At 39.7% G+C, this 14,456-nt stretch overlaps 1 protein-coding gene and 2 pseudogenes across 2 annotated transcripts; 2 read left to right on the top strand and 1 right to left on the bottom strand.

Annotated features, from left to right (window-relative positions):
- The first annotated feature begins 5,421 nt into the window (after nt 1-5,421).
- On the top strand, nt 5,422-7,534 carry LOC113676456 (uncharacterized; annotated as a pseudogene). The gene is made up of 2 exons (XR_016187792.1): nt 5,422-6,037; nt 6,311-7,534. The product of XR_016187792.1 is annotated as an uncharacterized LOC113676456 (transcript).
- On the top strand, nt 7,473-9,621 carry LOC113683799 (uncharacterized). The gene has a single exon (XM_089209902.1). The coding sequence runs from the start codon at nt 7,615-7,617 to the stop codon at nt 9,478-9,480; it is 1,866 nt and encodes a 621-aa protein (XP_089066028.1). The 5' UTR covers nt 7,473-7,614; the 3' UTR covers nt 9,481-9,621.
- A 3,099-nt stretch (nt 9,622-12,720) lies between these two features.
- Nucleotides 12,721-14,456, bottom strand: LOC149044228 (uncharacterized; annotated as a pseudogene).

Genomic DNA, 14,456 nt, shown 5'->3' with positions numbered 1-14,456 from the left:
TAACAAAACATGCTTATAACAAAAAAAAGATCCATGAAGGTATGGACTTAATTCTGCTCTTCCCTGACCAGACAGGGGTAATGAATTTACCCAGCACAACAGAGGCTTTAAAAAATTCAGAGAAGACATTGGAAAATCATACAACCAGTTCAATCTTTGACATACTATTTTTTTTTAATAACTCTCTGTTAGTGTGTGCAGTGGTGTGTATATGGCACCAATCAGATTGCCATATTAGGGTATGTATCTTACACCAATCATGTTACAGCATTTGGATATCATGCACCAATCACAGCATTTGGGTATTGTTTTTTTTTTTAAATAATGATGTCACAGAAACAGGGGGTTGTGCACAAATAATAACATTCACCAGAAATTTGGGCTCATTTGATAAGAGTTATGATTTTGGCCTTTGCAAGAGCCTTGTTGATTAAAGTCGAGATTATGGGGATACGAAAGGTTCACATTTATTTTTGTTGTATCATTGTTAAGTGAAAATGTGTTTTTCCTCATTTCATCTCACAACACACATGCCAAACAGCTTATGTTGCATCAACTTAAAACTTTTTTTTGTTATGTTTGGCAACATTAGGAACACAAAGTGTCCCATCTCAACCTACCCTGCAAAAAAATAAGTCTTGCATGCTCTGCATGCCTGTTTTTTTATTATCAGTAAAGTGACTTTATGTTCCTTGTGTTACCAGTTTTTTATGAAAGTGACAATGAGTGGGAAGATCAGCCTGGCTGAAGCTATGACAAAACACAGAAAAATGATGAGGAACAAGTGTCCAGAACAGACCTTGCAAGTAGAGATTCAGTCTTGCTTATAGATGAGATCATCCCTGGCAACAATGATGTGGAAGGTAAGTTACTAATTAAGTAACTTTATTTCAACTTGGGTTAATGAGGCCTAAGTAAAGTAAAAGTAATCAATAAAAGTAGAGTAATAAAAGTAATAACAGAACAGTAAGTGAAGTAAGACATTACATAGAAGCTGTAGAGGCACATTTTCAAGGAAATTGATGGTATGTTCTTTAGCCTGCTCAAACCATCTACCGGTAAATGTGTTTATGAAAATATAGCAAGTTATCAATATTTACTCTTAAAAGATCTAAATGGTCTATGATTGGAACCTGCACATCATTTATACTAAAGGAAAGATCACTAGGATAGCTTTTTCGAAGAATAATGCATTTACATTTCCCAGGATTGAGCACTAGCTAATTATCATCAAACCAATGACTCGTGACAGGGGGATCACAATTGATTACAGACTTTACCACTTCAGGATTGTTATCATTTTAAAAAAAATTCGGTTATCATCAGCATAGTTGGACAAATTAGCACAATTAAGAAAATAGAACAGATCGTTAAGAAAAATATTAAAAAGGAGAGGCCCTAAAACCGATCCCAGGGGTACACCCTTAAAGAAAACAACAACATCTGAAGTAACATCTTTTATCCTCATATGCTAGGACCTGTCTCTAATGTTATTGTGTACAAGAGCCAGGCCAGGTGAAGAAACACCATAGGTCATGCAATATCATATCAAAAGCTTTACTCTGATCCATATAAAACTTGACTTGAAGACATACAAGATTTGACTAGACTTGACTTGATATTGCTTGGAGCAATTTGATGATTGTTAGTTAGTGATTTGAAACATATGTTGCAGTTTACCGAAGGTTCTCTGCCTTTGCGAGGTCCAGGATTAGGACTGATGTCTCTGCTTCTTAGTAGTTCTCTAATGGAAATGTCGAAGTAGCTTTAATTGAGAATCTCAGCCCAGTAAATAAATAATTTCTCCTATGGCAGGCAGTGAAACCAAAATGGCAGATCGTGATGAAGTGTGATATGTTTAAAATTCATCCTTGAAAGATTTTCTCTTTTTAGAACCTTACTCGTATTAGATGTGTCTGCAATGCTTTTAAAATTTGTATTATTTAGGGATAATGCCCATACATAACACATGTAGGATGTCAGATGGCTGAAGTTTAAGGAGAATTTGTGAAAAAGATCTTGGATTGAGAGATTTTCTCTGTATCTTAACAGTACTGGTTGTGTATGCAATGGTCTCTTTGCAGTGTTTAAAGATAATTCCCAGACAGAACACATATGGGTTATTTATGGACATACAGTTTTTCTTGAATGTGTCAATGAAATTTTTTCCAAAATCAGATTTGGCACATTGATCTAGGGGTAGGGATGTGGGGAGGGTAAATGTTTCCTTAGCAGAAAACTTTTTAACCAGTTTGATTTTTATCTTTGTCATGATATAACTGGACTTAACCTTAAACCAGTAAATCTTTTCACACCACAACTCAGTGAGCTCCATGGACAACGTGACGACAATATCCCACATGTTTTGTGTTTCCTTCACAGAAATTCTGGATTATGTTGAAAGAGCTCTTTTCTCCATGGGTAAACCAACTGGTTCTATGGCAGTATTAAATCAAAGGGATTGCTATGTCAATTCTGCAAAGTGGACCTTCACCATCATTTCTTCACCCAGCTGTTATTCAATATTTAAGTCATGGGAGGCTATCATCATTTCATCATGAGAGCACTCTAAAAAGAGCAGCATTGAAGGTAAATAAATAACAATTGATTTTGCCATTGTTTTTAGAGGGGTACCAAATATTTATCAGCCATGATTCATTTCATAATTCTTGGCATACTTTCCAAAATGAAATGCATGAAAAAGTCATTATTCATGGCTAAGTATTATTGAGTAGGGTTATTTGAGTAATATCCCTTATCAAATCAAGTTATATGGACCATATATGGCCCAAGCATGGTAACGGTATGGTATGACCTATGGCCCTGCTATGGGTAATATATATTTTTTGTATGGGTTATTGCTTTCTATATCAAACCCTTTAATTCTAATGTCTTTAATATGGGATTGCTATGTATTTGGTGCTGCCCCATACATTCCCCATAGTATTTAGTATGGGAATGATATGGTTTCACACCATAGCAAAACCATGGGAATGCTGTGTATATTGCACCATCCCATACCATTTCCATATCATCCAAGCAAAGGGCGATCTGATATGGGAATGTTCTCACCCTGTTACACCATTCCCATATCATTTCATTGGCATACTACTGCTGGTATGGGAATGTTATGGGTGGTGATAAAGCACCATACCATTCCCACATTATCCAAGCATACTCCCACTGATATGGGATTACTATGGGTGGTAAAACACCACCATCAAGATGTAAAAATGGCAGATGATATTGAAATGATATGGGTATTTTGGATTCCTGCTCCATTGTCTTTATATGGCTAAAACTGCAGTTTAAGTGTGCAGTGTTTGTATTTTTCACCCCCACTATCTAGAAAAAGCAAAGGTCTTTGGTCAAAATTTTCTCATTCTTTGCAATTTCTTTAATAAATATATTACTCTTATAATCAAATTATTCTAAGTTCCCATTAATTTACAACTGATAAATCCATGTCTGATAGGCCATTTAAAAAAACTGTGAAAGAAAAACGGTTGTGCTGTGAACTTTATAATACTGTTTTATATATGTTGATGTATTATTATCCTAGAAACTTTGAAAATGGAAACAGTCTGGGAGCAAATGTCATAAAATAAGGTCCCGTGTGAAGTTCGTGCTGAAAGCAAGCACCTGGTGTGAAAGTGTTCATTAGGTCCTACTAAACATAGAAAGTTTTGGTGCCAGCTTTGCCACTTGCTCAGACGGCTTTTAAAGGGGGTTAAATTCTGACCCATGAAATCCAGCATGAAAACGAGGCTAAAACACAATTCCTCATAACTTTGTTAAGAATAGACAAATATACACCAAACTTGCTCACATAATTGGGCATGATCCTCCCTGTTGATTTATGCTAATTTACATCATGTCACGTGCATGCGTAAGGTCACGTGACCTTACGCATGAAAGCGAGGCTGAAACATAATTTACTATAAATTTGTCAAAAAAAAATCCTTATCATGCCAAACTTGTTCACTTTAGTCAGTTTGACATCTTGCATCGATTGGTGCCACTTTGTAGTGTCACGTGACCCCATACATGGAAATGAGACTGGATTGCGAAACACGCCAAAGGTGAACACATCATCCAGGACAATAACGTTGACTCATTGTAATGCATATTAATGCTGTATGTATAGCATTTGAATGAAAAAAATAAAAGCTGAAAAGGTGTAATGATAATGTATTTCGTGTGGCTTATATAACTTTATTATGAGCGATTTCTACAATCCTATTTCGCACAAATTCCTGTGGATTCTTAACCTAGGGGGCCCGGGGCGATTGTGAGACTGGACTATTGGTCAGCAGTAATTATTTGAGTGTCCGCCATATTGTACTTACAGTCATCACAGTTCTTGTAGTATGACGGATTTTGGCCGGTCTAATGTCCCTTTAGATTTTAAGCTATGTGTAATCTGCCAAGAAAAAAGTACAGCCAATCTTGTTGAAAATCCAACTTCCCATCAAAAGCTTTTAGAAGCCATCGAAGAACGTTCAAAGTACGAGGACATCAACTCGAAAACATTGTGGCTTGTGCTTAAAGATCTACCACTAGAAGAGCTTAAAGAAAAAGTAACATAGCATAGGTCGTGCTACCAAGAAACCACCCACTCAGGAAAGATCAAGAGGGTAAAAGAGAGGTTTCAGAGAGAGGATAGAGGGCCAAATGAAGCTCGAAGAAAGACAAGTGAATCGCTTCAGGTAATTGCTAGGTGTAATGGCTTATAACTTTAACTTTTTATTTTATTGTGTTTTTCATCTTGGAATCGCTGAAAAGGTAATGACATCTTTGACATCTCAAAACATTCCATTTCATTTCACTAACCAGGGTCTTCTTACAAGGTCGAAAACCGTCCCTTATGACAGCAATCTGTGCTTCTTTTGTGAAGAGAAAGCGAAGTACCAGAACCCTCTGCATTTGGTGTCAACATCATCTGCTGGTAGCTCTCTTGATAATGCAGTAAAGCAATCAAAGGATCCTAAACTGCTCGTGAAGCTCTCGACGGCTCTAGACAGCACTGACGCTCATGCCATTGATATTAAATATCATAAAAGCTGCTGGGCGAAGCATGTGACTGGGGTCCTGCGTAAAACTATCAAAGATGACGAGGAAAGGTCAAGAAGTGAGACAGCGGCTAAGCTGGAGTTTTTGAACCTTACCCAAGCTGCCCTCGATAGCGGAGAAATACTCCACATGGCACAGTTGGAACAGGCTTTTGATTCCATTTCAAACGAGAACAATAGTCCAAAGACTCTAAGTCGACGTTCAGTTAAAGAGCTTATCCAGAAAGAGATAAAGGGAGTTGAGTTCCATAAGCCCACCAGAGCTAATGAGCCAGAGAGGGTCAGCGTAAAGCAGTGTAGAGATGCCGCTATCCATATCGTAGAATCCCCAGCTGACTGTGATGAATCTATGAAAACTCTCTTCGATGCCGCTTCAATATTGAGAAAGGCTATTGATCGAAGCGAGAAATGGGTTTTCTCTGGCTCTCTGGATACAATGACACATGATCACTGCCCCGAAGAGCTTACTTGCTTCTTTAGGTGGATAATCCAAGGTCCCAATAAGACACTATCTGATAAAAAGTGCAATGAGGTACACAAAAGAGCAATGCAATTAGCGCAGAATACAATAGCTTTGTGTCTAACGGACAGGCAGGTAAACAATAAGAGGTCAAAAGCGGTCTACTGCACTAGAGAAATGCCCCAACACCTCGCAGTTAGCCTAGCAATACACCAAGCAGTACGAAGCAAAGAGCTGGTTAATCTCCTCCATGGATTTGGCATGGTGTAGAGTACAATCGCTTGTTGAGGTTGGAGTCACAAATTGAGAAAACTGTCCTGAAGCGCATAGAGAGTGAAGGTGGCATGTTTCTCCCTCCGGATATCGTAAAAGGAAGGCACGTATATTTTGCTATTGATAATATCGATTTCTCAGAGGATACGCCGGACGGGAAGCGTACTCTACACGGCACAACAATGGCTATTTATCAGAAAGTGGATCCCCAAGATGAAGAGCCTGTATTAAGGTACCATAACTGTTTTACTAAGAAGCATGATGCACTCATTTAATCCCAAGTGCTCGATGGGAGGGGGGTTAATTAGATAATAGACGTTTAATTTTACTTTTACTTTGGTATGACTGGTCTGTGTGATTCAGGTTTTTCTTTGTTTCAATAAGACTAGCTAGTAAGTTAAAAGCTAATCTCATTTCTAGGATGTAGGATAGAAAAGATCCCCTTCTTGAACAGCATTTTGCTTCATAAGTAGCTGCTGTTGCGTTTTGTTTTTCATTGTGATAGGTTAGAGGAATCAAATTATTCATGCCGTTCTGTAACAGAACTGCCCGAATCGCTGACATCTTTAATGCCGTGCGTGGAGCCGCCATCAAGGCCCCCTTCTCCTGCGTACCCTACATTTGAGCTGTCATCAGAACAAGAGTTGCCCCAAAACATCCGTGATGAGAATGCTACCTGGATAGTGTCTCGTACCCTTACAGGCCATGATTCCCCAAGTGATGATGATAATGATGAGCCTCCTGTACCCGTATGGTCAGCGTACAACTCTTTGGTAAATGAAGCACTACCTGTCACACGTGTCGGTGCTCCTCCATTGTTGGCACATCCTGCTCATGAATGGAGCACGCTCCTCACAGTTCTGATGCGTGCTCAAAATATCTCTGTTAGAGTAGTCGGTCCCGGGAGGAAAACAGTCATATCGCTGGACCTTGGTTTGTATCTGCCCGCCAAACGATTACAGATGGCCCGATGCGAGCTCAAGAACATCCTCCTTCGACCAGGGGAGCTGCATGTGGTTATGGCTATGCTGAGGACCATTGGGTCATGTATTGACAGTAGTGGGATAGACATGTGCTGGATCGAGTCGGAACTTTATGGCCCCTCCACTGTTAAACAGATAATCGATGGCAAGCATGTTAAGCGTGGTAAAAGAGCACACATGATCACCTTACAGGCTTTATTTTCCTTATACCTGGAAGCATTTCTAGAAGGCTCTCCTGATGTACGTCGTACCCTCGAGGAACTCTCTACGAAAGTTGGAGATGCGTGCAAAGAAGGCACTAAGGAGAACATCCAGACGGCGCACCATAGCTCTACCAACGCGATCCAGTCTTCTGAAGTAGTCAAGAAGATGTCTGATTTTGACGCTGCGAATGCCACAAATCCTCTCTTTACTGTATTTCGCCAATACATGCGCATGGTAATGGAGATGTTCGCATTCATCCAGGCAGTCCGCAGTGGTGATTGGAAGCTCCATCTTATTGCACTAGAGTTGTTCACAAAGTACTTCTTTGTGCATGACAAGATCTATTATCTAAGAATGATCCCCCTGTACCTAGCTGAAATGGCATCCCTCGAATCATCAGACCCCGAGATCTATGGAGAGTTCATCACAGGAAACTGAGTAGTGAACAAAAACAAGGAGGTACCTTTCTGTGCTGTTGGTGGTGATACTGCGTTGGAACAACTCAATCGATCTATGAAAGTTTCTGGTGGGCTTGTAGGGATCACTTTTGAATGAGAGCGCACGAGCCAAGTTTTTCCTCATTGCCCCAGAACTAGCCCGACTCACAGCAGAAGCCAAGGCAATGGCGGGTCTCGTTCCGGAACGTGCACACCATCAAGAACTAAACTCATCTGTTTCGACGCACGAAGATAACAGCATAAATAAGTTGACCGAGACAAACAAGACCTTCACCAATCCCTTTTCATCAGACCAGAACACCAACACCAATCTGTACAACTTGGTCACAAAAGTTGTGATGAATGAGAAAACGAAGAAAGATCTTGTTAATCAAAGTGAAGAAGGGAGAAAGCTGTTCAGTGCTTTTGTACAAGATAGGATCAAGACAGGAAAGATCAACCTCTGGGCTCCTGTAAAGAAGCGCAATCTTCTTACCTGGAAAACGAGTGCTAAGGTCATCAAAGTCAAAGCTAAAGACACGATCATCGAGTTAAAGGAGGATAGAAATCTGTTTGCTCGTTTGGCGATGGTGTGCAAGAGCCGTCCAGAAATTGACATCCAAGAGGCTGTTGGCTTATATGAGTTCACTGTTGTCCCAAGATCTTTGTTTGCACGAGATGGTACCATGTTGCATTGTTCTTGCAAGAGTGCCCTTATCCATATCCTAGAGAAGGCAGGTGGCCCTAGTACTAATACACAAGAAATCACCGCAGGATTCAAAGTCGCGATTGTTGATGGAATGGCCGAAGTCCAATCACTTGACAAGCCAGAGTGGATCAAGAACTGTAGAGACTTGGCTGAACATTTCACGAATCGCTTGCTTGAAAAGTATAATGATTTACAAGAGCTCCACATAATCTTCGACAGATATGATGTACCATCCTCACTGAAATCAGCAACACGAGTCAAACGACAAGGTGGCCATGCTCCCATTTATTATCGCATCACTGATTCTACCTACATCGCCAAGGTGCCGATGAAGAAGCTTCTTGCTCATTCAAAGACCAAGGGCGAACTTACTACGTTTCTCGCAAAGAATGTGAAGGATAACGCTAATGGGAGACAAGTCGTTGTGGCATGGGGAACGGAATGTGAGGCAACGCACAGAGACGTCAGGCATTTACGAAGTACACAAGAAGAAGCCGACACGAAGATTATTTTACATGCTCTGGATGCCTCTGCTCAAGGTGCTACCCAACTATCTATATATTCTCCTGACACTGATGTTCTTGTTTTAGCTCTCCGACGGTATCCAGATTTGTGCTCCAACTCTTGCTTTGTTACTGGGACCAGCAGTAGTCGTAGAGTTATCAACTTGAAGTCAATCGTAGACGCCCTTGGGCCCACTAAGACGGCTGCGCTGCCAGCATTTCATGCGTTGACCGGAGCAGATGTTACTGGCAGTTTCTCTGGAAAGGGAAAAGCCACTTGTTGGGATCAGTTTGATAACGCCAGCACTCCTATCTTGCAAGCTCTTGCTAACCTTGGTTGTGGGGAACAGCCAGATGACGGCACAAGAAGTGGAGTGGAACAGCTGGTTTGTCGGATGTACCAACCAAAGACAGACATCAAAACTGTCAAAGCCCTCAGATGGTCCCTCTTTAAGAAAAATCAAGCTGAGTCTGAGAGGTTGCCGCCCACACAAGCTGCTCTCCATCAAGCCATACTGAGAGCGCACTACCAGCTTCTTGTTTGGAACAACGATCATGTAGCAAACCCGGTGTTGCCCTCACCAGAAGGCTATGGATGGAAAGATGAAGATGGAAAGTGGGTACCAGTCATGACAAATCTTACACCAGCTCCAGAGGCAATTATACAGCTTGTCCGATGCAAGTGCGCCAAGTCCCGTTGCTCTAACAACCGTTGTCAGTGTCAAAAAGTCGGACTTGTCTGTACTGATCTCTGTCTGTGCTCTGAAGATTGCCAGAACGAGTATGCTGAGAGTGATGATGAGTATGATGAAGACGAAGTCGAACAGAAAATTCCATAGGAATGGACAACAGAACAATGTATTTAGATATTCAGTAAGACTTTCATGACTGTATATATAAAATAGCAATAGTCGCTATTTTCATTTTCTGCCCTTGTTCCAATATACATGCGAAAATGAATACATGGAACCAGCATCATAAGTTGGCAAAATTATTGATTTATGTGTACAAGATAGATTCTCAAATGGAGCCTCCGCAGTATTTGCTTTATCTGTCTCGTCCCTGTGCTATGGGCCATATGACAATGGTTAGTTGAAGTTTTTATATCTGAACTCGGATAAACAGATATGTATCTGCCCAGTAGTTGTTAATACATTTGGCTAGACAAATGCCATCCTACACGATGCTACCAGATATATCCAGTCTCGTTTCCATGTATGGGGTCACGTGACACTACAAAGTGGCACCAATCGATGCAAGATGTCTAACTGACTAAGGTGAGCAAGTTTGGCATGATAAGGATTTTTTTTGACAAATTTATGGAAAATTATGTGTTTCAGCCTCGCTTTCATGCGTTAGGTCACGTGACCTATGTAAATTAGCATAAATCAACAGGGAGGATCATGTCCAATCATGTGAGCAAGTTTGGTGTATTTTCGTCTATTATTAACAAAGTTATGAGGAATTATGTGTTTTAGCCTCGTTTCCATGCTGGATTTAATGGGTCAGAATTTAACCCCCCTTAAAAGCCGTCTGAGCAAGTTGCAAAGCTGGCACCAAAACTTTTTATGTTTAGTAGGTCCTAATGAACACTTTTACACTAGGTGTTTGCTTTCAGCACGAACTTCACACGGGACCACATTTGCTCCCAGACTAAAAGTAAAATGTAAAAAAAGAATTCCTAAAAATAAGAAACAGTTGTGTTCTCATGAATAGGATGCAAAGTTGAATTTTCCCACAAAAATATAAAACGTGAACTATGGTACAGTGGAACTGTTACATTTAGAATAAAAATAGTTGTAAGTTTGTCCTAGAATTATTAATAAATTTTTGTTTGTTGTGGTATGACGGCTTCTTGGTGACCTTCTTACCTCCACACACTTCATATTTATTTTCTGGACAACTTGGCTTGGTGTTGGTTCTTCTTTTGAGAACTTAAAACAAACTTTGCCAGGAAAAATTTGCAATAATATTGTTAAAAAATGCACTTTAGACCACTTCAGAAATTGGAAGAGTGGTATATATGTTCGCAGAGAAGCGCCTAATGTTAATAAGGTTTGCCAGTGTTTTTGGTCACTTATGTCCAGGATTGAATGCAGGTATTGTTCAACTTCTACTGCATATTTGACTGGGTTATTTGCAATCTTCATGTTACTTCATATTTGACACAGCATTATGTGTGTTTTAGTTAACTTTTATCAGTGAGGACACTTTGTGGTGCTTATCATAAAGAGCTTGCATCTCATTAGTGGTCAATCCTAGATATATCTCTGTCAACTGTACATGTTTAATACTGTTATTAAACATTTCTACTTGACAATCTTGTTATTGTCAATAACTGTTAAGCCTCCTGTGGAGTTTCTCTAATCGTTTCCTTAATGCCTCATTTTAAAGGTTCTGTTCTCTGCAACAATTGCCACAAGATCCACCTTGATCAGTGACACTTCTTGTGCAATCTTCATCTGATTCCTCAGAAACTTCATCCTCGCTTATATACCTCTGAGACCAATGCTTACATGTATGAACACCTTTGCACATGATTTGTCTACTTATCTAGCTAACATCTTGTCTTCCCTAACAAGTTACTTAGATTTTATGGTGTTCAACTTTGTCCACTTTTATCTGCCATAAGTGGTGAAATGATTCAAGAAAGCGAGATCATTGAGCTCTTTGATTCAGAATTGTTTTCTACGAACATTCTTATTGACATAGCTTCACAAGCCAGCTTGGCAGAAAGTGGAGAATGATCTAAGCCTACCCAACTGCATAACACGAACACCTATAGTGAAATCAAGGACCTCCTGAACTTTTAAGGAGATCTGCACACCTCCAGGACAATGAATCAACTATGAAAGAAGAGGCAGCAATGGGGAGTCCCCTTTCTGCTGTTGTTGCTAACCTCTACATGGAGAGTTTTGAAGAACAAGTGGTAACATCATCACCCTTAAAACCTACATGTAGGATCTGGAAACATTACATAGACGACACTTAGCTGGTAGCACATGATAGTGTAGAAAGCTTCCTACAGCATTTAAACCACAAACAACCTTCCATTTGCTTCACTATGGAGACAGAAAACTACAACAAACTGACCCTCCTCAACACCACAGGTACAAGAGAACCAGGTGGATGCCTTGCCTCCAGTGTATATAGGAAGCCAACACATGTTTACCAAAACTCAGCATATGATTCAAACCACTGACAATCAATATTATTGATTAAGGTTGCAAATCTTATAGTAATATGTGTTGGTTGCAAACTATAGGGAAGAAAATAAGAGTTCAGTATTAGCAGGAAATTGTTAGATTCTGGATGGCTTTCACAGTTTAATAGGTTAATATCAAAGTCTCCCATGAGGAAGATATTCTTATTTTCTCTTGATAACTGAGATAAAATTGTCTCAAAATGTTCCTTAAACCTTACATGATTGAAAGACAGGTGACTATAGGCACAACAGCAAAGGATGTTTTTAGCTTTAATATTCATAATTTGGTTTCAAATTCATCATCAACTACACTCGGGTCAGTTTTTTTGAAGGCATTTGGAGATCTACTTGTGTAAATTGCCACACAACTGACAGCAGATCTGGAGGATTGGGAATGTTGTGTGAAACCATCCAGATCAACATTCATTTTAAACCTGTATTAAAGTTTTCCCTGGTTTCACTTGCACCTATTACATTAAAATCAAAATTCAAAGATGCAAGTGTAGTCTGTAGATCACCTAGATGGGCATTAAGACTATTCAAAATGATATGAAATGAGAAGAAATTAGTTGTTGAAGATGATAAGGTCAGTTTCTCAAAATCTGATGGGTAACAGTACTTAGAATTTAGGATTAGGTATGTTTGACTCAATATCAGAATTATCTAAACTACTATAAGGCCAGATATTTTGGACATTATATCAAGGGAAGGCAGTAGTTCAATGTCAGAGGATTTCCTACAATTCATCAGACAGAGTATTTTAAGCATTGGCCACAAGGAAACTTTTTGTTACACAATTTAGGTGACAGCTGTTCATATAGAAATAAATAAGTCTGTACATGCATGAGTTCAACCACTAGATGAAGAAGAAAAGGCCATTGCACTCAAACCATTTGGTCTATCTTTAATCACCAGTTTATCGAGGGAGAAGTAGGCAATCTTCTCGTGAGCCTTAGCTTGGTTAAGCTCTCCTCTTCTCCATTGTCTCCTCAGCCAGATCTTCAAAGATGTGAATTCCCTCAGGCTTTATTCTCCTTGTTGTCTTACAAATGAAGTCCTTCGCTTTGTAGCTGGTGAATTTGCAGACAACCATTCTAGGCTTTAGCATTCCATGCTGTCTTCTTGGACAGCCGATGCGATGAACACATTTAATTTCAGGAGCCAACTAAAAATTAAGTTTGTCGATAAAGAGGTTCTTCACTTTCTCTTTGGTTTTTTGTCAGTTTTCACCATCATCCTCCATTAATCCTTCAAAACGGAGATTGTTCCTCCTACTTTGATTTTCCAGGTAGACAGTCTTCTGAAGATGTTTGTTGGCAGTTGTCTGAAGACTAGAGACACTGGTGTTGATTTACTTGATCTTCTCTTCATGGCTTGAGATATTCCGTTGGCTGAATTGCAAACTGGCCTGAAGATCAGCAACATCCTCGACCAGATCATCCATTCATGAGGTTATATACTCACAACAACAGATTCCACAAATGACTTCATGATGTGTTCCTGAGCTCTAAGAGGTTCTTGAGCAACACTCAAAGATATCTCTGGCAGATCACAATCGTGACTTTTATTGGCCTCTGCAGATAGGGAGCCTTCTTTCCTTTGATTTTTTCATTTTTGGGCATCATAAAGTAGTTAGAATTGAAGTAGCAGCCATGTGACAGGAGACCATTGAGGACTGTGGAATTCTATCCAGTCACAGCTGAGCACAACAGTTTATTGATGACACAAACTCAATCGAAATCATCACCTGCTAAAGAATAGAAGTATGCAGTCAAAATGTCGCAATCCACATGTGCAGTGACATACATACATACATACATCTCCTAGGTCTTTGACCGATTGAGCCGGGTTAATGTCTTTTCCTAGAAAGTCTTTGTCTTTCTTGAATTTTAAGATATTAGTTTCATGTCAGATATTTAAGAGTAATATATTCCTTAATGTGGGTGAGGCCACAGAAAAGGCTCTGTCTCCCAACATGTTCTTTGAAAGAAGGTTGAACTAACAACAACTACTTGTCTGAACTCAAATGGTGTGGAGATTTCTTCTTCACTGAAACCAAATTCATGATATAGGTAGGTGCCAGTCCATGAATGGTCTTGAATGTAGCCATGTAGCCAGTTTAGCTCTTGTAATACTGGCATGATGTGATGATAACATGAAGAGTTGCTAACAAGTCTAGCAGCCATGTTCTGTACTCTCTGTAACTTATGGATTTGAATGTTAGAGAGAACAAAAAGAAGGCTGTTGCAGTAGTCATCCATCTAATTACCACTGCATGGACCAAGGTTCATGTAAATTCATGTGTGATGTACTTTTGGATCCTTGGAATGGTATGCTGGTGATGATATGCTGCATAACATATTTTGGTAATGTGGGTATCCAGTTTCAAGTGTGAGTCTAGCCAAACCCCAAGATTCTTTGCAGTACTTACTGGGATAATCTTAGAATCACCAACTGACAGCTCACCAATATACACTTTACCAAGCTGGTTTGCATCCCAATAACCACAAATTTAGTTTTATCCTCATTTAGTTTCAGTTTGTCTGTTAACATCCATATCCTGATGTTGTTACTGCATCTCTCTATTGTTTTCATAGCATCTTGTTCCAT

Source organism: Pocillopora damicornis, chromosome 6 (genome assembly GCF_964200805.1).
Source record: "Pocillopora damicornis chromosome 6, jaPocDami1.2, whole genome shotgun sequence".
Taxonomy (NCBI): Eukaryota; Metazoa; Cnidaria; class Anthozoa; order Scleractinia; family Pocilloporidae; genus Pocillopora; species Pocillopora damicornis.
The sequence above is the reverse complement of the archived record's forward strand: the minus strand, read 5'-3'. Positions and strand labels throughout refer to the sequence as shown.